At 35.3% G+C, this 16948-nt stretch overlaps 1 protein-coding gene across 1 annotated transcript in view; it reads right to left on the bottom strand.

The window, feature by feature from the left end:
• The window catches only part of LOC149165851 (NAD(P)H:quinone oxidoreductase-like), a 103646-nt gene extending 91469 nt beyond the window's left edge, over window positions 1-12177 (bottom strand). The window contains exons 1-2 of the mRNA XM_089432403.1: window positions 11804-12177; window positions 11479-11670 (exon numbers count right to left, since the gene is read on the bottom strand). Coding sequence (XP_089288529.1) covers window positions 11479-11670; window positions 11804-12050 — 439 coding nt within the window. The 5' untranslated portion in view covers window positions 12051-12177. The remainder of the gene's footprint in view (window positions 1-11478; window positions 11671-11803) is intronic.
• Between the last annotated feature and the right edge of the window lie 4771 nt (window positions 12178-16948).

Genomic DNA, 16948 nt, shown 5'->3' with positions numbered 1-16948 from the left:
TGCCCAAACCATTTCTAGGTCTTGGAGATCTCATGTGCTTTAGCCTCTCCACCAATTTTCATGGCTAGAGCACATCCAATGCTACCCCAAATCAACATTCTGCATCTCTCTCTAAAGACTGAACCCCACCAATAATTGTTGGCTACACTAGTAACTTTGTTGGCACCTATATACTTTGTGATCGTTACACGTAGCCTGTGTGGTTCCTATGTCCCTGTTTCACTTTGTTCTAACTTGTCACCTCCTATAAGGTTGTTGGAAACTGTTGGCTCTGGTGGCTTTGTACAACTTCATTCACTACATTTTCTCATTGCAGTCTGCCACTCATACAATCATCATACGCTCTAGCAACTACAAAATTCTTGACACCCATGCGTCCTTTCCATGGTGGCAGCCCCTACCCTATTCTTTAGTAGCTACTTTTGTTCCCTGCATCTAACAAACCTGTCGAATTGCCCCTTCTTTTTTTTATTTTGCATTTTGTCGTTGACATTACCAATCGTACAACCTCTGTACAGTTTTTTCTTTCTAGCGGCTAACCAATGTAAGGCCAACTTCTTCTATTGCGCATACAACCCTACACTATACAATCATTAATCCGCCCACGTATGACTGTCCTTATATGGCCTTGCAATCTCAGCCACTTGTGTGCAATTTCAGAGATTGGTCTTCAAAGACGAAGTTATGATAGCATGTTAATTTTCTAACCCCAACAACCTAGCTAATTATTTCCTAGCAAATTATTACAAAGATCTACTGAATAAAAAGCACAACTGAGATTTTAACATGTAAAAAATAGACAACAGTTAAAACAAGCATTAGCCACACCAACCTCACACCCATGCACACATAATTTTTGCCCTTCAAAATTTGTTTTTTCATTAACAGTGATTTACAACATACAAAGGCTCCCTTCCTAGGATAATGGCCCTTTGAGGAAAAATAAAAATACAACAAAACATGGAAATGATCTAGCTGGTCAAACCCTCTAAAATCTTGCTTGGCTGATCTGGATCCCTCTCCCTTATTGCCCTTTACAGTCTTTCTCAGACCCTGCACACTTGGATGGGAGACCACCTTCACCCAATCACTGAGATCTTACTATCTCACAATCTTGTACTCAAGATGATGTCTTCTCACTTAGCCTAGCCTTCCCTTTATGAGTTGACCAAATCCACAACCCTAATCTCCAAAGTGATTAACAGTTGAGATTAGAACTCAACATCACTTAAGATGAACGGTTGAGATTCATCTAAATCGCTAATGCAAATAACCTTTGCATTTTGTTAGATTAACTCATTTTATCCTATAAAATTCAATTACTTCACTAATTAAGGTTAAGGGTCAATTAGGCAACTTCCACATATCTAGACACTTAAACTTGTGCAAAAGTACTTGCCTAAATTACAAACATCAACGTTCCAAACACTATAATTAAAAGAAAAATCTATGGCTATGTAAAACTTGTGTGAAAGATGACAATCTTCAACAATATATCAAGTCACAACAATAGAAATAAATCTTCCTTCAAACAAATAAACATGCAACCAAGGTAGGGCTGAAATGTGAATCAAACTAGGGTTTTATGAACAATTATTTTCAGAAATATAAAAGGCATATAACAACCCCAACAATACAAGATGTTGTTAGAAGATGTAAAGCAATAGTTATTATATCTTATTTTTCCTTAACCTTGATAGTGCTTGTGAATCTTTAGTTATCTTCTTTAACTTCTCTAGTTAGATCTTTCATCAAACAATATCAAGAACAATAACAATAACAAAAAGAGGACACAAATGTAGGCTCTCAGCCAGGGCAAAACCCCTCCAGGGGAAAACCCAAAAACTCTTCTTTTCTTAAAATTTGCTTCAAATGAGATACAAAGACCCAAACCCTAGACCAAGTCCTCCTCCAAGTACCAAGTCGGCCCTTGCACCAACTAGCTTCAAACTGCAACTTCGACCTACCAGCTTCAATACTACTCGTCCAACAACTTCAACCCTGCAACTTTGTCCTTACAGCTTCTCTGGAAACCCTAATCCAGCATCCTCCTGAGACCTTCCTAGAGCAAGCTAGCTCTCCCAAGGTCAACGAGGTCAATACAGGGTTTTCTCTCTTTCAGCTACAAGATTTTGCACGTAGTCCTACCGCAACTCGAACCTGCAATTTTGGCCTCCTTCTGCAACATCAGAAACCCTAGATCTTCGCACGTGTGAGAGATAGAACCCAAAAACGTGATATTTTGACCTCCCAGCTTCTTCTAGACCTTCGCTCTCCTTTCTGCTCCTCCCAGCTACAGACCGAACTATTTCTTGATAGATCGAACTTGTGTGTGTGTATCCCAAATGAGGTCGAATTGCTCCTTTATATTGCCTTCTCAAGGGGTCGAATTCCCTCCTTTAGGCCGACTTGATGTTGCCAGGGTTGACTTGTACTCTAGGAGTTTCCAGAACTTTCTAGACTCAAAATAAATTATTTTTACACAATTACATTTTGCCCGGAAGGGTCTTATAAACATGATGTTAACTCCTTTGACTCGTGACAATAAATCCTAAGACCTAACAAACCCTAGAAGCATGGAGAACATGCTTTTACCTAGAAGACCACCAATAATGAGCTTGAAACCCTTTCTTTAATAATAATAAGTTTTTTGTTTTTCTTTTATTGTTTGTTACATAGCATACATATTGAAATGAGTACAACAATTATGAAGACTAAAACTCATTACATTTCTGAATAATGTCAGGCCCTAAAGGGCTGAAACTTCAATTAGCAATGCAGTAAATGACAATGAGATATATTTTTTATGATAATATGCTAGCTAAACCCTAGATGTCTAGCCTGATTATGGTTGAAAAATTAGGACAATTGCATACAAACCCTAATTTAACCTAAAACAATAAATGAAAAGATAAATTTTAATTTTAAGGATTGATTAATGGGAGTTAAGACTAGTGCCTCCTAATTTTTTAGGCTTATGGAGTCAAACCATGGACTCTCTTAAGGTAAATCATGGATATTGGATGATAACTAAGGTTGTCCACTGTTGACCTTTGGATATCTTTGTTGGAAATACCGAGAGGGGGGGCGAATCAGTATTCCTTAGCAATTAGCACTTTTAAATCTTTTCAGAGCATTAGTTAATTTTCAATTATTATTAATGTTTATGTAGTAATAACAGTAAATAAAAGAACACAGTAGGCACAAGAATTTTAGGTGGAAAACCCCCTCCGAGTCAAAAACCACCGAACACTTTTCTAATAAATTCTTTAATCTTCAGCCCAACTGAAATGAAAGCAACAACTTCCTAGAATTCTAGAAAAGCATTCTTCTCCAACTCCCACTGGAAGGATGCCCCAACACCCTGGTTTCTTCAATAATCAACTGAATGGATGCCCCAATGCCCTAGTTTCTTCAGTAATCAACTGAATGGATGCCCCAACACCCTAGACCAACCTACCACCCTAAAGTGTTCACAGGCTCCAACCTATAGGCGACTTCATGCACCAGCCTAGCACCTCCCTGCCACCCTATAATGACTGAAATGAGACAAGAGTGTGGATTCCCGTACCAGGGACAACGATCCACGATACAATATGATTTACAATGATTTTGACCGAACACCCAATCACACTATGACCTGCAACCCAACCATGACATCATCCCAATAGAGACTCCTATACCTCCCAATAATGCCTTTTCGACTCTAGGCAAATTGACTCTTTTACAATAATGACTCTTCCAATCATGACACTTTTACAAATGACTCTTTTACAACTTTACAATGATGACTCTTGGCCTTGACACTTCTTCACAATATACGGCTGTTTGTCATGTCTTCAAAGGATGTCCCGTTGCAATGCTTCCTTTGGTTTGATACTTCTACTCTTGAATTCTTGCTTGGAGTTGCACTTGAATCTTCTTCTACCTGCATGCAAAATTTGCCCGGCGAAACAAATCCTAAAACAAAACAAAATACCATTCAACTTACCTCTGCCTGCAAAACACATGTAAGTGCATAATAAAGAATAAATACAAATTAAAATTACAATGCATACCTGAAGTGTGCTTGTCACTTTTGTTGTTGACTTGTTGTAGCAGTAAACAAAGACTCCCACTCTTGATATAGGCCTGGACTCTATGCAAGACTATATCCAAAACTGACCTAAAGATATATACAATAGAAACTGATGACAGACCCTAGACTTGTGATGGACCAAGTTCTAACTTCTAAGTACAACAACAGAGACCATTCTATCAACTATGACAAGACAAGTAACATGAACTTACAACATCATATAGATTTAGCAAACTTGGTGTAGCATCAAGAATATGTAGCACAAAATGTGTAGTATCAAGAATAGGAGATCCAAAAAAACCAATTGTGACATATAGAGACATAGAGATATAACTGAGACACTGTATATACTTACGTTGTCCTACAAAAACATATGTCAAAGATGATACTCAAAATTCAAATGTAAACACTAATCATACATACCTTGTTGTAGGAGACATACCCTTGACTGTTGATGTGTGGTCCTTACTGCAGTAATCCTTGAATGCATGTTTTTTCTTGCCTTCTAGGAGCTCGATATTGAATCTGTTGTATCTATGTAATTTCGGATCTCCAGGGTCTGAAATTTCTCCTGTGATAGCCCTCTGAGTCCACTTTCCAACCCCACAGGTCTGATCAAGATTGGATTCTTCAAGAAAGAGTTATGCCCAATCTCCCACGATGCCCTGATTATAGACTGATTCAGTAGAGCGAACTTGCACGAAGTGCCATGTGTCATTGTTGCGACCTTCGGCCCTGAAAACGATACCCAAGAAACTACAGTCCGTCCTCTTTCTATCACTATTTACGAAATTTGAATCCAATTCTCAAAGAGAAAGTTATGACGATTTTCCCAACGTCACCTGTTTGACATGGAATTCGGGAGCCTGCAAAAACCCTAACTTCCTCAAATCATATCTCCGAAAATATAGCAAACCAAGGTCTGAAATTCGGTTTTAATTTCAGCTACTGAAGCTTCACAGAAAAAAGTTATAGCGAAAATGCCACGATGACCTGTTTGAAGCCACAAAATCCCTACTAGAGGAGGATATGAGGGTCATTATTTATATGAATGTCTTGAGCTGAGAGGGTCCTCAACAAGTGAACGTTGGAGGGATTTTAAGAGCAAAAAAAAATAATTAATTATTGACTATTCAATGACCACAACCAATTATGAGTGTCATGCCACAACCCCATAGGGTTTTAGGCCACTAACTGCAAATAAGAATATCTCTAAAACTGTGAAGAATTACTTGGTGTGCCATATATCAATGGAAACATCTCGACGAGTAGAATCCATCTAGAAGATCCTTGACTCAGAATAGAGTAAGTTGTCAAGACAAAATGCCCATGCAAGATCTAGGTAGCCCCTGGTGTTGTTTGGGTTGACATCAATGACAACCACTGATCAACATCATCTTGGGATTAACAATGATCTCATGGTTCAACAGGAAGCAGCAGTTAGTGGCACTTAGTTCAAAAGAGGCATAGTACATGGCAGCGAGTATGGCAAGTTGTGAGGCAGTGTGGCTTCGCAAGATGCTTGCAGGACTATTTGATCTGTAGATGGGGCCAACGATGAGCCATTGTAATAATCAAAGTTGCATTAAGCTCTCTAAGAATCTTGTGTTACATGACCGATCCAAGCATATTGAAATCAGATATCACTTCATCGGAGACAAGGTCCAAAGGGGTACTGTGAGATTGCACTACATTTCTACAAAGGAGCAAGTGGCAGATGTTCTCACTAAACCTGTAGTAAAGGGAAAGTTTATGAAATACTGAGATAAGTTGGGGGTGGTGGAGAATCCCTTCCTTGCTAGGAGAGAGTGTTGAAGCTAATGGTAGCTTCAAAAGGTCTTTTACATAGGCTTGGTGTCTTTGCGTGTGGAAGACATTATTTGCCTCTTCTAGGTGCTTGCTTGGTGGAGTAAGTGATTTATGTCTTCTTTCCTAAATCTAAGTTAGGAAAAGTACAATAACTAAAGTCAATTAATTATTATGGACTATTAAGTCATTTTCTAAGGATAAATAATTTAATTATTTAAGTGACTTGGATATAATCTCAATCGTTGATCTCCAAGATGGTTTTAAAAGGGAGATTAAGGGTAGGGATTTGGACTTAATGAAGGTTATAAAGGAACCCTAGCGAGGGGGTGAAGACACAAGTGGAGTGAATGAGTCATCAAAGAAAGCGATTTTCTCTAAGTGTGAGTGGCTCTGAGTACCAGAAGCACAAAGAAGGAGAAGTGTGAGTGGATTGGGGCGAATCCAGGAGGGTCAAGTAAGAGGAGATTGCAAGGTCGAGTTGTCAGAAGGAGATCGATTTGATTTGGAAGAGGTGAGTTGTCAGGGGGTAAAGTTTTCCCTAGTGCACATCAGTGGCATGCAGCATGCATGGAGGGTGCAGGTCGAGTTGTTGGCTGAGTATTTGGGTCGAGTTTTCCAAGCCAATTTCATGTGGAGGCCGATTTCCTAGAAGCTGAGTTCCTTAGGTCGAATTCATTCTGAGGGAACCATGATACAGGTTCTGGGATTTTGCATTTTTCCTTTTATCTTTGTGGGTCGAAAAACCCTGATTTTCCATATAATTAAATAACAGAGAATTATTGTGGGTGATTTTAATTTGCAATGTGTGATTGATCTATCTGGTTTATTTCTGTTGCATATGTTTAATTCTAGAAGTTAAAAATACCATTGGTTTTATTTTTCAGTAATTCAGTATTTATTTAGGTAAATAAATAAATTGTCGAGGATAAAATAAATTGTCGTGAGAAAATAGATCTGGCTGATATTGGAAATTTAACAAAGCATGCACCCTTCGCATACTCCATGCTACTCAACACTGAACTCTAGAAGACTTGTGACTCTCCCTCAGAATAAGCAATGCCTTGTAATGCAGGTGCCCCATCCTCTTATGCCACAGCTCACATAAGCCATTGTTACTAGAAACTAGGGCTTGAATAGGTTTCCTTGTTAAGAATTGGAGCAAGCAAAAAAGAAAAAAAAAATGATGGAAAAGGCTTAAGCCATTCTCAACTTCTTGTATTGATGTCATGATATGAATTTATAGTACATGCATTTGAACATTCTAGATCTAGATCATAACAACACTTCATCGATAGATAAGGACTTACAACTCATGACAATGTCGTCTCAGACTTTATAAGTATCTAGGGACTCACAGTCTAACATTCCCTACAACTTGTAAAGATTACCTTCTCAAAACCCTATGACTCGAGCTGTATCTGGACTAAATTCCTTTTGCTTGATGAGGACTTGTTGGCCCTTCAACTCCACTACAAAGCCCTTATCCTCCATACCCAAAACTAGAAGAAAATTCTTCTTGAGACCTGGAAAATGCAAGATATTGTCAACGTCTAGAGAGTTACCTAACTCGAGCTAGAAGGGAATAGTATTAATTCCTGCTACTATGGTGGCCTGGGTGCAGGCGATATAGACAAACGACCGAAACCTGATATAATTTCTTCTAACTCTGGCTGAATTTCTCCTTCTGCTTCAATTGGTGTATCAGTCATCTATTGTTAGACTGACTGCTTCATAAGTTTCCCTTTTTTCCTAAAATCATCACGTTTTCCTTCTAAATCACCCCAACCCTTGTTAGCGGGAACAAATTTCACAACAAAGCTTCTTTTCCACTATCGGAACCATAATTCCATAGGAATTACAAAATACACTATCGGCAGTTATAAACGGTCGTAGTGCTAATTCCCAAGAATTACACTATCGGTGGGTTTACAAAGGGAAATATTAATACCCAGACATACACTATCGGCGCAGGTTTTCAAAGAAATGCGCTATACGCATTAACACTATCGGCACTTTAACTATCGGCCTTCCGATAGCCCTTCCCCGATGCGATAACACGTGAGCTCTCGGCAATCGCTATCGGCGATTTCAATACTCCAATGCTAGGTTCCTCCCGCTCCGGTCTTGTGATGCGATAAGCCTCGCAGACCCGACAACTTATCCACCCTACTCTATAGTATTTCGGGTCCGAGCTATCAGAGTTTCGGACTTCGGCGATTCCAAAGGTCCTTCCCGCTCCACTGTGGTCCTTATGATGCGATAATGGTTCGGACCCGATACGGGTATGAGCCAGATTTAATAAGATTTCAGGTCCAAAACTTCATTCAGGCTAAGTCTTTTCACGTTTTCCTGTGCAAAACAGAGTTTCCGCTTGCGGAACTCAACAATGCTTATAAGGGAAACAGGGTGTGCCGATATAAGGGAAAACCACACCAACAAGCTTAAAGCAAGTATTAATAGGAAAAACAAGGCCGAATCACCATTAACAAGGTTCAGAAGAAAAGAACCGCAACCAAATACACATACAAATACCAGTTAACAAAGAACCGTAAGTTCAGATGCACAGAGAGAGTTTTGAAGATCACAATGTCTCCGGGATCAACCATACAGAGATGTCCTTCCTTTTTAAAATAAGAGATAAAGCCCACTCGGTCCTAATCCCTTTACAATAGCATGCCAATTACATATCTACTGGTTCATTTTAGCAACCAGTTCCTAAAACAGAAACTTAGTTATTATGACTAACAGTTCTACGAGACATCCCCCTCGAGAACCTCCACTACAGCTTATCCATACAACAATTATTACAAAATGATCTTATCCTTAGATTCTATCCCTATGCTAAACTAGAAAAGCATGGAAATTGATGGCTAAAGGACCCCACTCCTTTGCCTGTAGATTTTTTTTGGATTTTTGGAATAAGTTTGAAGATTTTTCCCTCCAAGTCACATGCTCCTGCATCATACTGAGTACTTGATATCATCACTAAGCACAACCTATACTCCTAAGTCCTGCTTCTTCAAACTAAAAAATAATTATCATGCTAATGTCATATGATGAAACGCCCCATTGTCCACATAGCCCACATTCCTCAAAATCATGTTCATAAAAACACAAGATATCATTAAAAAAACCTTCTTGAACAATAAACTTATTCATCTAAGTTTATACAAAGGATGCTACCTACTCCTGCTACTACTTTATTTTACCCTTCTTCTTTGGACATTGTGATGCATAATGATTATGCTTATGACAAATGAAGCACTTGATCTTACTCAAATCCTCCTTTCTAAGTTGTGAGTTGACTCCTCACTCTTTCCCTTGCCATTGTTGGGTCTTTTACCTCTGTGCTTACTTCACTAACAAAATAGAGTTTGGTTCTCATCACCACGCTTCTTGCCAACCTTTGACTCCATCCAAGTCTCCTCCTAGATATGGTCATCCCAAAGCTTTTCAAAGTTAGAAAGGTTCTCTCAAGCACAACTACCTTTCACAAATGGCATGAAACTAGTAATCCATTCAATGCCATATTCACTAGCTCTACATCCGTAAATTTCTCCCCAATTGTTGCACGTCGATCCCAAATCTGCGTGACCTTAAAAAATCAACTAGTGACTGAATCTATTAATTGGGTTTATCTTAGGTGACTAGGAGGGTTGATTGTCATCTCCCCACCTAGGGTCAATTCGCACAAGTGACATGATGAGCATTGTTGTAATGTTGTTGAGTCTAAGTAGTCCCTCAACGACTAAAATATGTATATTCCTCATATGAAATATAAAGATATTTTTCATGGAATAAAAGGATATTAAATAAAAAAATAAAATTAAAAAACAATGATTGAATCTGATCAGGTCATCTCTAAGGATCTTAGTTTTGTTCTACAATATCATCTTCTTGTTTATGTTTTCACTCTAGTAGAGGCTTACCAAGGCGTCAAACATTTCCTTTGTCATCTTCTTTTTAGATATATGAGGGATCAAATTATCCTTTATGGATCATCCATTTGATCCAGACTTTCTTCTTCTTGTGAGCTGCCAACTATTGTGAATCTATAGGCAAAGGCATAATATCCTTGACAATATCCTAGAGATCATACTCTTCTAGTAAAAATGTAACCCTCACTTTCCATGACAAGAAATTTGAGGCACCACCCAATCTGTTCAGAAACCTAAGGTTGACCAATGCCATCTCTAAGATCTATTACACAAACTTCCAGATCTAAAAATTAGCTTTTAAAATAAATAAAACTGAAACCCTCTAATTGTTGGTCCTTCTTTTTAGCAGTTGGTCTAACACGATAAATCCTTGAGAATCCCAATCAAACAACTAGCTCTAATGCCATGAAGAAATGTCAATCTTAGATGCCTGTTGTCCTTATGATCTCAATTAAACAAGTAAATTGTTGAATTTAATTAATGTAGAAATTAAAACTCAAACGATTGTTTAATTTAATTATTGTAGAAATTAAAACTCAAAACATGGCATCTATCACGCATAGCTGAAAAAATTTAAATAGCAGAACCATAAAACAATTTCAAAATACATTGATAACTTCTCCTTCAAAATGAGCTTCCATTCTTTTAAAAAAACTCACAAGGAAACCTCCACAATGTGCTAAATCCCAGCAGCTGCAAGGTTATTAAGTCACGCTAAACTGAGTTGTATGACCTTCCTGCGAGAGGTACAAAATAGAAACCAGTTGTATGGCTCCACTCTATGGACTGTATGACCACTGCTTTATAGCCTGCTGTACAGACTTTACCTGTACAACTTGCCTCTTTTCTGAATTGCCCTGCTCTCTTGCTCTTTTCTAGTTGTTCATCTGACCAAAAATGTGTCTGCTTCCTCTATCTTGACTTGCTTTTACACTTTTTGTTGAAACCCTAATCTCTGAGTGAGATTTACAATTGAGATTAATTCTAATCTAAGTCATTAATGTATGAAATATAGTTAATCTTAACAACTAAATTTAAGACTTTTCATTTCTTAAACTAAATTGAATTTTGAAATATTTCAAGCCACTGTCAACAAGTTTCGAAAATATCTCAAACCACTTCCAACGCGTATTTCAAGCCTCTTCCAACAAGTTTCGAAAATATCTCAAACCACTTTCAACACGTTAGCACTGAACATGTACAGAAGTTCCTGTCCGCACTATATTTCTCAACAAGACTAAGGGCTTTTATCTTTCAGCCTCTGTTGGAACTTTGTGGGGAGGCTGATTTAGGGAGTGCCCTGGGTCAACATGACAACTACAGATGAAATCACAAAGGGTCTAGACCGTAATGACGAAAAACTCAGAAGCTGCTTGTGGTGACCTCTCAAGACATGGTAGTACCGTGGGTGCCTAAAGGGCATTGATTTAAATTTAAGTCCCGAGCATCCCAAGTCAAAATCAAAATTAAACCAAACGTGATTAACTTAGCATTGAGTTCGAGACCATGACACCAGCTTCCACAGAATAGAACTGATCTCACATGGGTAAATCTTAGATCAAACTCCCTGGTAAATACCCGTATCTGACGAAATTGAAAAATTCAAAATAAATACAATGAAACCCAAAAGCTGGAGAAAATGCAGTCACTGACCAGTCACAGAATAGTTGTACTCTGGAGAAGAAAAGAGTATACAATCGGCATCAAGGAATTTTTTTCTGAAGCTGTCCACAACATCTGGAAACCGACCATCCACTTCAAGATCGGTGTTCAGAAAGGGAAGGTTGCTGATGTCTATCAGCTCTATCTCCATGCCCGGAATCGACTCCTCGACTATTTCAATGGCTGCCAAAACCGGGGAAAGCCCGTCACCAAGTACCCGACACAGTCACAAGGCAAGAGCTACATGCTTACAACATCCAAAAACATGGCCGTTGTTATCTGAGAAAAACTATCAGTATTTGAGTGTTGAACTTACCAGTACGAATAAGGCCACGGTTGTGAGAAGCCTTCCTGAGGGAACCGCATATGGCCACCACCTTGAGAACTCTGATATTGCCCTTCTGGTCAACAGAAACAATGGGTTTCTTCTTTTTCTGCTGCAATGTGTTATTACATGCAGTTTCTGGTGGCGTTTCAGTGGCTGCTGCGACTCTGGAGGCTCCTTGAGTGTTGACTGATTTCGTCCAACTGAAGAGATCTCTGAGCCAGCTCCATTTGGGCATTTTGCCTCCGGCGTCCTTTTCAGCCACCTCCCTCGAAACTTGAATAATCGACGATGGTTTCACATCAATTCCTCAGGATTTTGGCCTACCCAGACTTGAAGATTGGGATGCCAATTGAGCTGGTTCATGATCATTAATATTTTTTGACATTAAATAATAGTAATAATAATTTTATATTTTTTTTGAAAGGTTGAATTTTTGTAATTTGATTACACTTTTTTAACGCATGATAATGATAATGATATAGCTTACAGAAACTTAAATTAAATTTTTAACATTTATATTTTTATTATTTAAAATAAATAAAAATATAAAATATATATTTATTTGTTTCTACATTAATATTAATAAGATAGTTTAACAATTTCATATTTTTATTATTAAAATAAATAAAAATACATATTTAAAGTTTAAAATAGAGTATTTATAAATATTTTATCTTTTTCTATACTAATAGTCATAGTTTAGTAATTTCATGTAAATCATAATATTCAATATTCAAATCTTTTTCAATAAAGCTAACAACAAAAAAATCCACAATAATAACTCCAACACCCTATTTCTCATTTTGTTTTGCCTTGATTTCTCATGAAAATATTAGATTAGGCCTTTCTCATTTTTCTTTGCTTTAGGCATTACATGGAAAATATTAGATTTTGTTTGTAATGTAAAAAATCATATAATATTATTTGCTAAAACATGTAACTCATTAAACATAAGTCAATTATATTACATGAAATTGGAATAGTTACCAAAGTAAAATGATCATTCTTATTACTTGTAAAATGTTGTATGAAATTGGCCAAAAAAAACTTGCTCAAGTGGTGTGGTTCATGATTTGTGTCTTAAACACTGTGGGTTCAAATACATGTTGGTCATTATGGCATTTATGAAATGTTGGTTTTACCAAATGGAACAGTGACAACGATTGCATGAAATCGGAATACCTACTTAAATTGATATCATATATAAAAATGTTCTTAAATTCTCAAAGTATAAAAAAATAAGTAATATAATCATCAAATTGGAGTACTAACTTAAATTCATATCATATTTAAAAAAAATTTGTGTGAGTTAAATTTTCTAGAAGTATAAAATAATAAATATTTATAATATATAAATGACCATAAATCCATCTAAACTAAAGTAAATCTAAAATTAACATAAATCTCTTTTAATTAGAAAAGAAAAATAAACTTAATAATATATATGCTTCATTACATTGAATAATATATTATTAATTTTTTTTTGTATTATATTAAATTAAAAACTATGGTTTTGTTGCTTTGAAAGTCATTTATTACTTTGGTTCCATACTATCTTGTTTTGCTTTTGTTTGTATTTTGCTGTATTGAATCTCATTTATTATTTTTGTAGAATCTGTGGTTTTTATTATCATTCATGCTTATTTAATATAAAAAAAATTATATTGAATAATATATTATTAATTATTATTTTTTTATTATATATTATTTTGTTGGGTTAAATGTCATTTATTACTTTTTGTTCCATTGGAGGTTCTTGTTTTACTTTTGTTTGTATTTTGTTGTATTTAGTATCTTTTATTATTTTTTTTTGTTAGAAATGCAGTTTTTATTATTATTCTGTTTTATAGGTTATTTTTTCTTGTTTTACTTTTGTTTGTATTTTGTTGTATTTAATATAATTTATTATTTTCGTTGGATATGTAGTTTTTATTTTTATTTTGTTTTGTGGGCTATCTTTAGCCTTGGTGGATGTTAAAATAATTTTTTTTGTTTCTTTCTTTTTTCATGTTTATTTAAAAAAAAATGTTGTATTAAATGGTATTTTATTAAAAAATAAATTGTATTAAATAGGTTTTAATTACTTTTGTTGTATTATATGGAAATTAATTTTATGTGCAGTGTAGAGTGAGGTGTTTAAGTTTATTTTATTAAATACTATTGTTTTAATATTTCAAATAATAACTATGATAATAAGGAAATTAATAATATCAATGTTTTAACTAATTAAATTAAATTTAGAAGGTGCCACAGTTAGGTTTTGATGGTTATTTTTGGCTTCTTCTAAATGCACAAGAGTAACCATGGGAAGCTTTGTTTAGCTTCCAACATTGCATTGAATTCGTGGACACAACTTCTGGCCTACAATTCTACAGTTTCATATTCCAATAGTATACCCTATCAAGATGGTGTACATGCTCTTCCCAAGATTTGTTATAGAATAGTATATCATCAAAAAAATATAAGGGTGGGTTTGAAAATGTAACTCATTAATCTTTGAAATGTTGAATATGCATTAGTAAGTCTAAATGACATAACTAAAAACTCATAATGACCTTCATGTGTTCAAAAGGTTGTTTTAGGAATGTCTTCTTACCTTGGTTTGATTTAATGATATCATGAATGGATATCCAACTTAGTAAAGAAAAATTCTCCCTGCATTTCATCTAATAATTCATCAATGACAGGAATAGGAAACTTATATTTGATGGTTATTTTGTAGAATTGTCTATAATTTGGACACATACACCATGAACCATCCTTTTTTGTAACCATCACCACTAGCGAAAAGAAAGCAGTTTGGCTAGATAAATAATTCCGGCCTCTACCATTTCTTGAATCATACACCCAATCTCATATTATGTGCATATGGATACCTATAAAGCCTAATGTTAGGTGGTACACTCTACTCTACACATAAAGGACATGGTTATGATCTTGAGTAAGTGGAAGACCCTTATGCATCTCTTCAAATACCTTAGAATGATTGTTGGTAAATTTTTGGACATCCACTACAGTAGAGGATATAGATGTTTGAAAACATAATGAACATAATTGTGCAATTACAACATGTTTCCCCTTTTTTAGTAATTTTGTCATGATATTAGGGCTTATTACTTTAGAGGATTTCCCTTCAATACCTCTAAGCTCAATTTCGTTTCCTTTTGATGAAAATATCATGAGAAGATATTGAAAATCAAGGGTTATTATTCCCAATGACCATAAACGTTAGGCCCCTAATACAACATCAGCACCACTCATTTGTATTGCATCATGGGGCTATTCAATAAATACTTCCCCATATTAAGGTTAATACAATGGCATTTCTATGAACAATTTATGGTACCTCCAGCTACAACCATTACTTAAAACTCTAAAGTTGGAAATACAAAGAAATTGAGGAGTTTTGCTAATTTGTAATTGATGAAGTTATGGGTGCTACATAAATTAATCAACATTTTTAAGTTTTCCTTTTTTAGGTATTCTTCTATATGGAGAGTTTGTGGACTACTAATGTCAACCAAGGCATGACAAGATAATGTTGGACTAGTCTCTTTTAGCTCTAGACCTTGTGATGGTTCCAATTCTTGATTTTCTTTTGCTTCATAATCTATGTATAATAATTTATTCTCGCTGCATTTATGCCTCTTAGTATATTTGCTATCACAATTGAAACATAGTCCATTTTCTCTTTTTTCATCCATTTGCTAAGGTTTCAACCTTGTTAATTGAAAGAGGTTAGGAGAGGGAGCATGATGCTCTTTATTGTTGTTAATGACCACTCTTCTAGTAGCCATATTTGTACTTTCAACTTTCTTTGTTACGATGAAAGCATGTTCAAAGGATTTAGGTTTAAAGAGACACACTTCATGTTGAATTATTTCCTTTAAAGTTCCCATGAAGATATATAATAGTTTATCCTATGGAATGTCCTTTACCCTGAGACTTAGTTTTTGGAATCATAAAATGTGTTTTGCAACTGGACCTTTTTTCCAAAGATTTATCAATAGAATAAGTAATATATTGTTGTTAATACCCCATAATATGATATCAATTCATTTGTAAAAAGGGACTAGGAGACAACAAAATCCTTTTTCAATTCATAAAGTCATTGATAACATACAAATTGATTATTTTCTGAGTACGAGGTTGCAATGGTTATCTTTTGAAAGGTTGATACTTCGATTAAATCAAAGAATTGCTCCATATGGAGTATCCACATTATAGGATTTTTACCATCAAATTTCCTCATATCGATCTTTGGAATTAGGTAGTTTCTTGGTGCTGACTTGAAGCCCTTATCATGTGGATCTTGAAATGATGAATGATCATGATTCTGATATTCAATATTTATGCTCTCCAAATGTAATAAAATATTCCCCATATGTAATTGAGTCTCAACAAAATTATTCTCCTTATTTTCTAGATTTCCTTAGATCTGTGTATATCTTTCAAGAAGCCTCTGCAAGAGAACGATTTCTATGGTAATCATGGTTTTTTGTATTTTTTGCATTCCTTCCTTATTTTCATCTATCTTTTTTCCATTTCATCCATGTTCTTTTTCATTTGATATTCCATTTCCTTTTTAAGGCATTTATTGTAAATATGTTAAATCCGCTTTTTTCAACATATTACCAAACATTTCATCAACTAAGTTCTTTAATTGAGTTGTCTATTTTCTAAGTCTCCACTACCTTTGGATGTCATTGTCATGTTTGAGGTTTTATGAGGAAAACTAGTAGCATTTCTTGTAGAACCATTTTCCATGTGAGAAAACAATAATATTCTTTTTTATCACAAAATTTTCAATCACTAAAAATAGATATCCAATCAAAATTTATGTCACTTGTAAGTTATGTACCTTTCAATACTTAATTTGGAGGTTCTTTAGAAGTTTGAACGTTTTTCTGATACATATCCCAAATTTGAGCCTTTTTTAGTTTAAAATTTTAGCCTGTAGTACTCTTATATGACTTATTTAACTCTTAAAAATTTGAGCGTCTAAAAGTTCACTAAAAGAAGTTATAGCAAAAATGAAAAAAATGGCTTGTTTGAGACTAATTCTAGGACTATTCAAAAACCTAGCTTTCAGAAGATATATCTCATAAAATGTAATACGTAAAAATATGAAAA

This window comes from Pinus tabuliformis, chromosome 5_1 (genome assembly GCF_031772625.1).
Source record: "Pinus tabuliformis cultivar Carrire ecotype Pingquan chromosome 5_1, CPIR1, whole genome shotgun sequence".
Classification (NCBI taxonomy): Eukaryota; Viridiplantae; Streptophyta; class Pinopsida; order Pinales; family Pinaceae; genus Pinus; species Pinus tabuliformis.
Note: the sequence above shows the minus strand (reverse complement) of the source record. Positions and strands in the feature narration are given on the sequence as shown.